General features: G+C 38.2%; 1 protein-coding gene across 2 annotated transcripts in view; it reads left to right on the top strand.

Annotated features, from left to right (window-relative positions):
• Positions 1-232: 232 nt before the first annotated feature.
• The window catches only part of LOC117416865 (anosmin-1-like), a 55,623-nt gene continuing 44,049 nt past the window's right edge, over positions 233-11,806 (top strand). For both annotated transcript variants that reach the window (XM_034028309.3, XM_034028308.3), the window contains exon 1: positions 233-727. In XM_034028309.3, coding sequence (XP_033884200.3) covers positions 545-727 — 183 coding nt within the window. In that variant the 5' untranslated portion in view covers positions 233-544. The remainder of the gene's footprint in view (positions 728-11,806) is intronic.

Here is an 11,806-nt window from a genome sequence, read left to right as displayed (position 1 = left end):
AGAACAGCAAAGCATTAACTATCACATATTCCTATTGACCATTAATTAAAGCAGGATGTTAAAACTGACTCTTTGCAAATTAGTTATTGAAATTAGCGTCCATTAGTCATTGTGCATTGATTTTAAATGTACGTTTTTATTAGGTAGCTGGTAGTTTTGTGATAAATCACCATTGCGCACATGCTTATCACGGACACTTCATTAGAAGGGTTACGGTTTTATTGTATGAGTTGTTACACCCCACTTAGCCCCACCACCACCCTTCCTTTTTGTGTGTACCTTTCGGCTTCAAAAATAGACGTCCTGCAAAAGGTTCTTTCTCTTAGGGCATCTGACAGAGTGACACACGTGCTATGGGGAGGAGTGTCCGCACTCTAACAGTATTGCTAGAGGCAGAGCTGCAGCACAGCTTTTAACCTGAGTCTACTCAAAGTAAACCCAGAGAGGAATTGCAATACAGAATTGGACGCAAAAGTACCAGTCAAAATTCAAAAACACGTTTTGAAGTGAGACGTGAATTATATCTTGTGTACAGTATTGTACGATGGCTAGCTTTTCGTGGACTGTGTTCTGTATTTTGGCGTTTTGGTGTTTTGATGCCACCGCTGCCCGTAGATCAGCTGCTGAGGACGGCGAAGTTCTGAAGAAGATAAGCGGCGCCAGATGCACCTCCCGCTGCCTAACGCTGCACATCACACAGCTCAGCGCTTCTTTCAAAAATCTACAGGTAAAGCAAAGCTGCAGTCAAATTCTGCAAAAAAAAAAAAAAAAAAAAAGTAGAAGCATGCCCATTTATATTGTTCCGTTGCCTAATACTGTTTGTAGTAAAATATGTATACTTATATTGAGATTTATGTTATCAGCCTGAAATTACATAATTTCTATAAAGCCTTCACTATACATTGTTCCCCTAGAGATTGCTCCTAATAATATAGTAATTGGGAACCACGTCAGAGGTGTAAGTAATTGCAAAGGATTAAATAAGTCATTCACCATATGTGTGTGTTTTATGTCCTGCTCTCCTTTTTTATTATACATACATGTGTAGACGTGGTTTTCATTTACCAACTTTTGCTTGTGACATTTGAGTGCCCAAACCTTTAGAGAAAGTTTATTTTGAAATTATTAGAGTATCATGTATATGTTTTATTTTTAAACGTTATAATACGTATTTACATAAATATACACAATAATCTTTTGTACACGTGTATGCAATAAAAAAAAAAAAAAAAAAAAAAAAATACAGGAGTAATTGGCTTATAAAACATTTGTGTGGTTTGGAGTGTCGTTTATTACAGATATTGTAGTTTGAATTTAACAGGAACAAAATAATGTATTTTGTATTCTTCCTAGTATCCTTCCAAATTCACATCGCATTACAATTTGTGGATTTTTTTTTCAGTGGGTGGGAAACTAGTAAAAAAAAAAAAAAAAAACGAACTTCCTTGGTCACAGCCTGACTGAAAGAAATTTAATTGGGGGTTCATGTACTGTACAGTATGTGCTAAGTTATTGTACACTGTACCCTGTAACCTGGTAAAGTAATGTAAGACAGTTAGGTGGACATTGTATTTCATATGCCCAGGAAAGTATGTTAAATCACAGATTTGTATAAAATATTGTTAAATCCCTTCTATTACAACCATTACTAGAGAGTGGGTGTGAACAGAGGGAAGATCTTCAGATTATTTTCGAATTGAAAGGGGCTGACAGAGTGGTCTGAATGATGACCCAGTCTTTTGAGGGAGCTCACAAAGACAAATGGCAAACTATAAAATGAGCATGCAATTTCACCACAAGGGCTTTTCAGCAGCAAGATACTGAATTCACTTTGGTGCTTGAGGCTGAATGGGTGTGGACTGCAGTTGGAATACAGCCTGTACAATGTCTATTGTATGGGACTTGCTCATTGTACATCGGTAGCATCCCAGCTATACCACCACTTTTGTTAAATAGAATAGAATATGATTATTACTGCATTGACAAAATCATTAAAAACATCAAACCCTTTTAATCTGTGAAGACATTTGCCGAAACGAGGGTTTGAAAGCAATGGAATTTATTTAAAGCTCTGAAAGCTCTTAATAAAGGCTTCCATGCAAATAAAAGTACTGCCATTCATTTTCTATATGACCCCATGAGAGGTACTGCTACCAAATGTTTTCAATGTTGCTGCTCTAGTTTTCATCGATAAGGCTGCTGTTTGTTTGTTATAACCTCGAGCAAGGCAATCAGGCCAGAAACTTCAATTTGTCGATTTGTATCAATATTGACTGTCTTCTGTGTCATGGATGGGTGAAAGTAAGTTCAGAGATCATAGCCACGGAGAGGGACTGTATTGAGAGCTCAGTCGGCAACCCTTCCTTGATCCTATTTTCTGCTCTGTTTCCATCTTGTCTGGGGTTGTTGATTTACGCTTTTGATTGAAATTAGTGACCTGTGGGGATAAGAGGGCAGAGGGCCCACGGGTAAACCCCTTTACTTGGAAATCCAGGTGTGAATTTATGTGCATTATATATTGTTAAGCAATGGAAATATCATGTCCTTCTGTGATTTCAAGGGAAATGTCTGCACTACTCTCCACCAAGTACTGTGACAATATTGGGATGTTTCTCAGGCCTTTTACTTGTTGTGGGCAATGTCTGAAGCTCTATTGATTAACCATAACTGTGTTATTTTGAAGTCATTAAAATTGGCAACCATTTCAGATTGTTTCCAAAGCAACTTAAATTCAATTTTTTTCAATATGTAATTTTTCTGAAGTAAAAGCCACAGGGAAAACATTTATATTATTTATTTTTTCTGAATGTTTATAATATTGTATATACATCATCTTTGGTGTGGTCTTTAAAGCCAGTGAAGCATGTCCTATTCCACAGATGAGTTGTAATAATAACAATGTTCATAAAGTGGTTATTTGAGGTAGCTGGAAAGTCAGAAAGGTCATGAGCCGTAAGAATAACGAATCCGGTGTGGCTAGATTGTGGGGGCGAGATAGAAGGCAGCTATCCCTTTATCTTTTGTTTCTGAGAGAATTAACCTCCCTCAGATTTGAATAGGAAGCCAACAGAAGTAGTCCTGTAGTACCAGGGTCTGGAATCGCTGTCTGTCATTCTTGGTCTGTAAAGAGCCTGAAATTATATAATATTTCTCATTCATGCTGTAGATGTCAAACATTCTTGAACCTGAACTCCCCAAACGAGAACTGTTGTGCCTTTACTGATAACATGATCTGCTACGGCCGTACACAGCATCAGTAGAATGAAGGTTCCCACAGCGTAGCTCACACAGGGCAGTGCTGCATGCGCAATTCCTAATTTACATTGTGCTTCATTGACCCTCAACACCCCTACCACATGACCATAATACCCCACGAACCTTAGGTTTAGGGTTAGGTTATTGTTGTGTGTTTTTGAAGTTACGGCCAATACCCTACGCACCTGAGGTTTGGGATTAGGTTATTGTTATGAAATAAACTTTGTTTTAGTACCTATATTTATCACCCTTATCATGTGTTCAGGCTGTAGCATATAATGATGATGTCTATCATGAGTTGTGCTTGCAGCATTACCCTGTGTGAGCTACCCTGTGGGAGCCTTCATTCTGCAGCAGTACCTCTCTCATACACAGAGTACCATTAGTTAACTGGGTTCCACCACAGTAACTTCACATATTAACAAAAGACCCATTAAGAATCCATGTGCTCTGGACTCCCACAACTGTGAACCAACAGAGCATTTTGGGGAGTAAAGAATCAGAGACAGCGCCTTCAAATAAGGCTTTGCTTGCAAACAGATGGTGGACGCAGGTTAAGATGAATTCCCTTTTTGTCTGGAGTTCGATCAGTCTTATTTAGCATGAAAGGGTAATTCTTGAATACAGGAAAATGAAGCTAAAGAAACTTTTTAAACCAGTAGACTCATTTTTCTGAATAACCTTTACAAATTTTGATACCACCTTCCTAAAACTCATAATCCTTTTATATTGTGGACTACATTTTTAGTAATGTTTTTATGATGGTTGCAGTCATGCTGAGTGTTATTTAATGCAATTATTCAAATATTGTGTTTTTTTTGTATCTGTATTAAGGTGCTGTGAGTATGAGTCCAGGAGCTGCCCCAATTATTGCTGCCTGTCATAGACATGTGTAATATATGACCAAAATGTCTTTATATTGATAAACCGTCTAGTGCACAGCAGAGTATTGCCATAAAACAAACACACTGTACTCTAAAGTGGCAGATCACTAGTTGGGGCTTGCTCTAACTTATATCTCCTTCAGGTCCTGGGTCCACAAATGTGGATATAAAATTGTTACAAAAAAATGTCAAATTACTATTTTTAATTTTAAGGACAAAAAAATAATAATATAAGGGATATAAAGACACACTGGTTAATTTGGTCTGTGTTACTTATACCGTATCTATGGCAGGCAACTTCAACTGAAAGCATGTCAACACAGGATAAAAAAAATCATTTTAACCCAGTATGTGACTAATTGCAATAAAGAACCATTCTGAATGACTGAAAACATCACACAATGGCAAGGGGTCAGTGAAAAATTAATAAAATGAAGGTATGTACTCTTCAATACATATAATGTAGAGATTGATCTAAGTTGACTGGTGATTTCATGTTTACATGGGACCGCTCTTGAATTGATTTGTACTTCATGTAATTCAATAAGATACTGTATTATTCAGCGCTAATATTTGCCCTCTGCTGGAGTAAAAAAAAAAAAAAAAAAAAACCTTTGTCATAGATTGGAACATGCTCGTCCTTTCAAAACATTACAATTACCTCAAAGAAAAGAAACTGCCATGAATTGTATATTTGAGAGTCCTCTATTATCAAGGAAGTATGCAGAGTCAGTCACTCCCTAGGGACCTCCAACCTCTCCTAGATCATTCTTCATTTAGCAATGAAGAAGATTAAACAGGATTTTAGGTGGGCTGCGTCTTAATGTAGGAGCACCTCCTCCTAGAATGACTGTTTTCAACATATGGAAATAAAACACATGTAACGTTCACACAGACGTTCTCATACAGTGCAAGTCATTTTAAGATCCCATGCCATATTTAATGTTAAAGGTTTTCTTTTTAGGGGTGGTGGATCTGTAGAAAAGGGACACAAATAAATCAATTTTTATCCATCTCATTCGGAATCCACTTAGGAAATAATTCTTAAGTGGCTAAGCTGTCATAAAGGATTCTTGCCTTTGCATTCAGGTGAACTTCGGATATTTTTTTTGATGACCCTCAGTTTACAGCTGGCAGATGTTTTTGTGTGTCTCTTTTCTGAAGGCGTTTAACGGTTAGCTCTTTGAAGGTGTATGATCAGACAGTATTTGAGGAATGGTTTTAATCTATGTACTAGTGTGGGGAAAATTGAGCTTTTTGAGTCAATAAGCCCTGGATTTCAAGAGCCATTCTCCTGCTCTTCTTGAGCTAATGTTATTGTAGGTCTTAAGCCCACCATTGCACATCCTCAAATGACCCTTTTTGGGGGATCAGATTGAATACCCTGGGCAGTATAAGGTCTTGGGACAGGATAAAGTCAAAGAAATAATTAAGGTTCTCCTACCAGATTTGATTAATATAGATTTGTTTTTTCTTACTAAATAGTATGATCCTAAACACACACCAGCAGGTAGCTTCTCCAAATCTTGTTTAAAGTGTTTTTAATAGATTAGGCATTTTACTCATACAAAATCATATACATCAAGCTACTATGACATTAATTGTCTGCTAAATCTTATTGAAAAGTTACATTTTGAAACTGGCATAATAAGAAAGATTCTATAATATTCCAGTGTGCATGTTTGTGTGTTGGATCCAATAGAAATGAGTACATAAGTTCTTTATAGCGTTTTCATTTCAGTGTAACATTCTTATATTCTCAGGTAGTCATACAGGTATGAAATGTGTAAAATGGGTGTTCATTCAAGGTGTGCAGTGTTAGACGACAGACTGCCTTAGGTTGCTTCTTTAAGCAATTCATTTTGTCTGCATCTGACATCCCTTGTGTTCTTGCTTTGTTTTGTCAGTCATTAAAATCCTTCCACACATGTTTGGGCTGCACAGGTGTGCCAAGTCTTGGAAATGAAACATCAAAAAATTGGCTTTGATAACAGCATGCTGAAATCCTAACACAAGTAGATTATTCCAGATAAAGCATATCATGCTGTCTAATTAGGTGTGAGAAATACCAAGATAATATATTTACGAGTTGAACCTCCCTACTAGATTGTATTGCGTGTTATCAGAAGAACAAAGACTCCAAGTGCTGTCATCACTCCCGAATTCCACGCCTCAAGAGTATTGTTTGACCATGTGTTTATCTGACTGAACAGGAATTCATGGATTTGGTAAGAAATAGAGAAGCTGGGACTGGGTGGCGCAGCAGGTTACTTCACTAGTCTCTCCTGACTTTCTTTCACCTCTGGCCTGGGTTCAAATCCAAGCTGTCTGACTGTAGCCAGTTACCATTGTCTCTTACCTTCGATTAGCTGTACACAAGAAATACAGCCAAAAAATGTTTTACCAGTCTTGTCTGCACTACCCATTGAAGGACCCCATTTTGGGAGGGTAAAATTAATAATACATGACCCATTCTGGTGAATTGGTAGTAAATGTATAATGTTTGGGATACCGCTGCACTGAATGTACAGGGATGGAAATAAGACTCCCACTGCATAGCAGTTTGAGCCATCTCTGATTTTACTGGGACACACCTGAGCTTGTTACCTATACACTGTGGCTAATCAAGATCGTAGTAAAACCTCGAATGAATTAAACTGCTTTACAATAGGAGTCTTATTTCCATCCCTGATGCATTAGATTAAAGAAATATGAATCCAGGGATACCAATGATGTGCAGTATATAAATATCCCATTCACACTTCCAAAATACAGCAATGCTTCCTTATCATGTCTTGAATGTGAACGAAATGAATGCAATCAGGTGCAATATTTAAGTAGTGTGAAGAGGGTATTATGGGGGAAAATTAGTGCTGGGATGAACATAGAATTTCCATGTTCGGATATTTGCTCTGAAGACAGGCAGAGACAGCATAGCAGCAGGGGCAGGGGGTGTGGCAATGGCCCCGTGTGTGCTATTTTACAGCAAGACCTTACAATATGTAACACAAAAAATATCCCTGAAGTAAAGAATACATTGTGTAGGCCTTACTTTACCCCAGTGAATTAACTACAAAATAAAGGATGCCAAATAGCAGTTTTCATTTTCATTTCTTGCCATTGCTGTTTCTTCACAGTAAACAATGGCCATCGACACGTTTTCATCAAGTAATAACACAAGGTTTACTTGTGCCTTTTTGTAGCTGAACAAGCAAATGAAAACTGAAATTTAACTTTAAACACTTCAAATAAAACAAAAGTGGAAATGGCGTAAAGTGAAGGGGAAAAAAACTCACCATTTTGGTTCTTATGTACATTCCACATAACAGAAAGTCAAAACAAAATATATACAGTCTACACAACATTTTCAGGAAGCTGGGTACTGTTTAAGCGAGGCATTTCAGTATGACGTGCTTGCCTTTTTTCTGTCCCATGAGATTCTGGCTCGGTCTAAAGCAGCAGATGGCTTTCCACAGAGATCACTATGCGTGGGCGCGCATAATCAGGTTTGTTTACTATTTGCTGTCTAAAACCTTTAAACAGAGGATCAATAGCTACTGTATTGATTCTGTGTTTTATACATATATATTGTAACACATCAGGGAGGGGGTTAGTATCCTCCCTGAAGAAAACATGTGCGTATGCACATTTTGTTTAATTGTTTTATGTTTTGGTAATTTGTTTATTGTTTAATTATCACCTGCACCTGATATATATTGTAAATTAATGTCACGTGCAGGGTATTTGAGACGTGCAGCTTGTCTGCCCACGGCTGCTGAGTAGAAGGAGGCAGAAGGTGCGCTCTGCTTCCAAGCAGTCAAAGTGCTGAATTAAACGTGTGTGGTTTCCAGTGTTTTTATGACAGGTAAACGGCTTAGCCGTCCTGCGAGCTAGTCAGGGACCTGCATAAAATGTTTAGTTAGTGCTCAAAATGGAGCTAGGTGTTTTGTTTCGTTTTGTTTATTTATTTTTGTGTATATTAAAATTAGCGCGTAAGCGCTTGAAAATCCATTTCTTGTGTCCAGGGACCTGCTTTTAAAGGGGCAACGAACGACCGTGAGTGCCGGCCGTTTACAATATATATATATATATATATATATATATATATATATATATACACACATAATCTCATATATCACACAGAGCTCTTTTTCATTTATCATTCATTTGCAAATTCTGGCGTGACGGTAAATATTTTGTCATTTGTAGTGAATATGAACATCTGATTTTTGTAGCCGAATACATGTGAAAAAATATTTGTTCGAATATTCGGATATTTGTCCCAGCACTAGGTAAAATGGGTGGAAAAGACTCCTCCCATTTCTGATCTTTGCATGTAGTTAGCAGGGAAGTAAAGTAAGGACTTTGGCGCTTTACTCATGTATGTATAACTATTCCATTTATAATGGGAAACTACTACCTTTTAAAGTAGGGATTTATAATTGGATGTTCATAAATGCCTGTGTAATTGACAGATAATCTAATCTAAATGGATTATTCCTGTAGAAACAGCAATACACTCAAATACACACTTCAGTGGCTGAGATAAAATAAAATAAATATTTTATTTATTAAAGGAAGAATTAAATTTGGCAGGAAATCAATGGAATGCCGTCTGCCACTGGTTCACAAAAGCCAGGCAAAAACCATTATAAGCAACTTATCCCATTTACTAATCAAGATAATAGTGGAATTATAAAATAAAGGCTATTAGCCCTATCCCCAGGAGACAGATGCTTTGTATTGCAATCCTTACGTCTCCAGGAGACACACATCCAGTATATTTCATCGTTTTTGCTATCAAATGCCATCAAGTCTGTTTAGATTTGTAAGATTGTAGTTTGCTATAGAAAATTGGTTTGCCTTAATTTTAATTACCTAAATAGCTGTGCATTTAAGTAGAGCAGAACAAAGCTGCAACAGGGAGACTTTCTGACTGACTGACAGGCCGAATGGACAGACAACATTTGAATTGAGATTTCAAATCTATTATTGTTGGTACAATGCCACCGGAGAAGACCCTGTCTCTAGTGACTAGTTTGTGGTGTTCTTATATTTGCATTGATATTATCTTGTTGATAGAACGATTCAGGACTTCCTGTTTATATAGTTTAAATAGCAGAGGACACATTCCCATGAATAATATTTAAATATTTTGTACCCGAACAAACCACACACACACAAAAAAAAAAGACTACATTCGAGTCTTTCTCCACTCTCTGTTACTAAGTATTGCTGTATATTTGGTACTTAAAGTTATGTATGTTGTAGGTCTGCTGTATGTGATATGAGAATGAAAAATGATTTTTTTTTTTTTTTTAATGATTTTTAAATCCACGTGTCTACATATAGGGCGAAAACCTCATTTTGCATTCACATGCTATATATATAGATTTCGCTCAAAGAACCAACTTCTCAACATTTCGGTATGTTTAACATACCTTTGTCAAGGGAAAGTGTGTTTGAAAACAAACATTGGAGATATTTATAGGTTTTTTGATGCCACGGTAACCACACTTATATTTCTCTTTAAATCTAATGTCTTTGTGATGTCATTCATTATGTAGCTAATGATGTCACGATCTTTTAAAACTTCTGGCATCATTGTATCTGTAAGAAATAACCAACGACAGGGTGTGCGGTAAGACAATTATTACAGCACGCCCTGGGTGCATTGTGAGGCTGTAGGCCTTCAACCACCCGGGAAGTGTGTGATAATTGTCTTAACGCACACCCTGGAGTGGGTTAATTCACTTATAAAATGGCTACATTTGGAAAATTATTACACAAACAAGCTTTTTTAAGGAAAAAAAAAGAAATGTATTATGTATCCTTCCACAAAAATGAGTCCCTGTAGGAGGAAAAGTATCTTGCACTGAAGAACCTGGAAAAGGAATTATAGAATAGGGAGCTGGAAATAGAGCCCAGTCTCAATTTGAGGAAGATAAAGAGTAGGAGTGTGTGGCCGGGGGTCCCCTCTGACTCACGCAGTGAGAACCCCACCTCGGCAGAGGCATGGTCTGGTCTCACTTACCCCCAAAGGTTGGACCCCCAGCTCCCCGCTTAACCCCACACCAATGGGACAAACAATAGTTCACGTGCCAATGCATAACATTTATGAAAGGAGGAAAAGAAATAATAGACAAACAAGGGATTTTTTTTTTTTTGGAAAAAAGAATGGGTAGAGTGGAATTATGTGTTTACCTGACGCACAGTGGAGAGGAACCCCCTCCCCCATTTGGGGGGAAAACCTCTGGTGGACCCGGCGGATCAGGTAGCCCCCACTCCAGGCATGCTAACAATTTTTTGGTGAGCTGCAGCTATATCGGAAACAGATGTGTGTATGGATGATTCTACTGCTGAGAAGGACCAGAGCACTAGGCTCTTAATTAGATGCTGATTGATGTTGGCTTTTGCTGCTGAGGTGGCTGCTCCAATTCTAAAGGAGTAAGGAGTGTAGAACTGAGGAGAAAGACCTGCTTTGGAGATGAGAGAGGCAAGGTGAGCTGAGAACCAATGTCTTGTAACTACTGCACGGGAGGAGCTGGTGAACAGTGGATCCGTCATGAGGAAAGGCTTCTTGCTGTAGATGTATCTAGACATGGAGGTGTAGTGTAGGGACATAATGAAGAATTAATCTTCATCAGCTGTATAAATTGACCCTGATGAGGGTCTTAGAGATGCGGAGCATAATTAGAAAAATGAGAATTTGAAACTAAGGAGATATTGTTGGAATGGATGCCAAGAGAAGGGATCTGGAAAGGGATGGGACTGTATATTCAGAGCGTCTGAGGAATCCAAAGAAAGCAGTTAAGCACATGACTTCTGTGGGGAGATCGTCGAAGGGGTTGAAACAGCCTTTTCGCAAGATTGATATGAGCGACTGTAGAATATCAGAAGAATGGCTCGTGCTTGGACGATAAAGGCTAGAATCCAGTCTTGATTAAATGGAACTGGCTGAATTTGTTTTTTTGCGCAGAAGGAAGAGAGAGAAGACTAGCCTGTAGAGTAGGATGATCTTGTTGATGGGGCTAGGGCAGCGGACATGTAATTTCTAGCAGATTGGAGAAGGCTGAAGACAGGAGAGCTCACAGGAATACTAGGTGCTGGTATTGTGGAACTTGGAGAGGTGCTGGAGATGCTGTGGGAACCAACTGCTGAAATCTGGCGATCTGTAGGCAAGCTGCATTATGTGGACTGTAGATTTATTGTCACTAAAGAACGTGATAGATTTTCTTGACCATCGGTGGCCCCAGATGTGAGCAGCTGCAACGATAGGATACAATTATAGAAGAGCTGTAGCTTTGAGGTGGGGAGAAAGATTCTGAATTCTGGTCCTGTTTGGAGCAGATCCTGTTGCCCCCCGAGTTTTACTTCCACATCACTACTTATTGAACATAAGCTTTTTTCTCACAACAATAATGGTGGTTGAGAAGGGCTTTTATTAATTCAACAGCACACAGCAATACATTATTCTGATGGTACAGGTAAACTGTGAAGTATTTGGTGATTTAATGACTGTGGCAATGTGCCCCGCCCCTGTGTGCATTTGTGTGTTATGTGTTGCGTGTGGTGTGTTAATGTTGGTGTATTGTAGTTGGTACACGGGATATAATGCGGGTAATGAGCACGAGTGTTTAAAATGTATAATTGTATTTAGGCACGGG

Source organism: Acipenser ruthenus, chromosome 12, assembly GCF_902713425.1.
Source record: "Acipenser ruthenus chromosome 12, fAciRut3.2 maternal haplotype, whole genome shotgun sequence".
Taxonomy (NCBI): domain Eukaryota; kingdom Metazoa; phylum Chordata; class Actinopteri; order Acipenseriformes; family Acipenseridae; genus Acipenser; species Acipenser ruthenus.
Note: the sequence above shows the minus strand (reverse complement) of the source record. Positions and strands in the feature narration are given on the sequence as shown.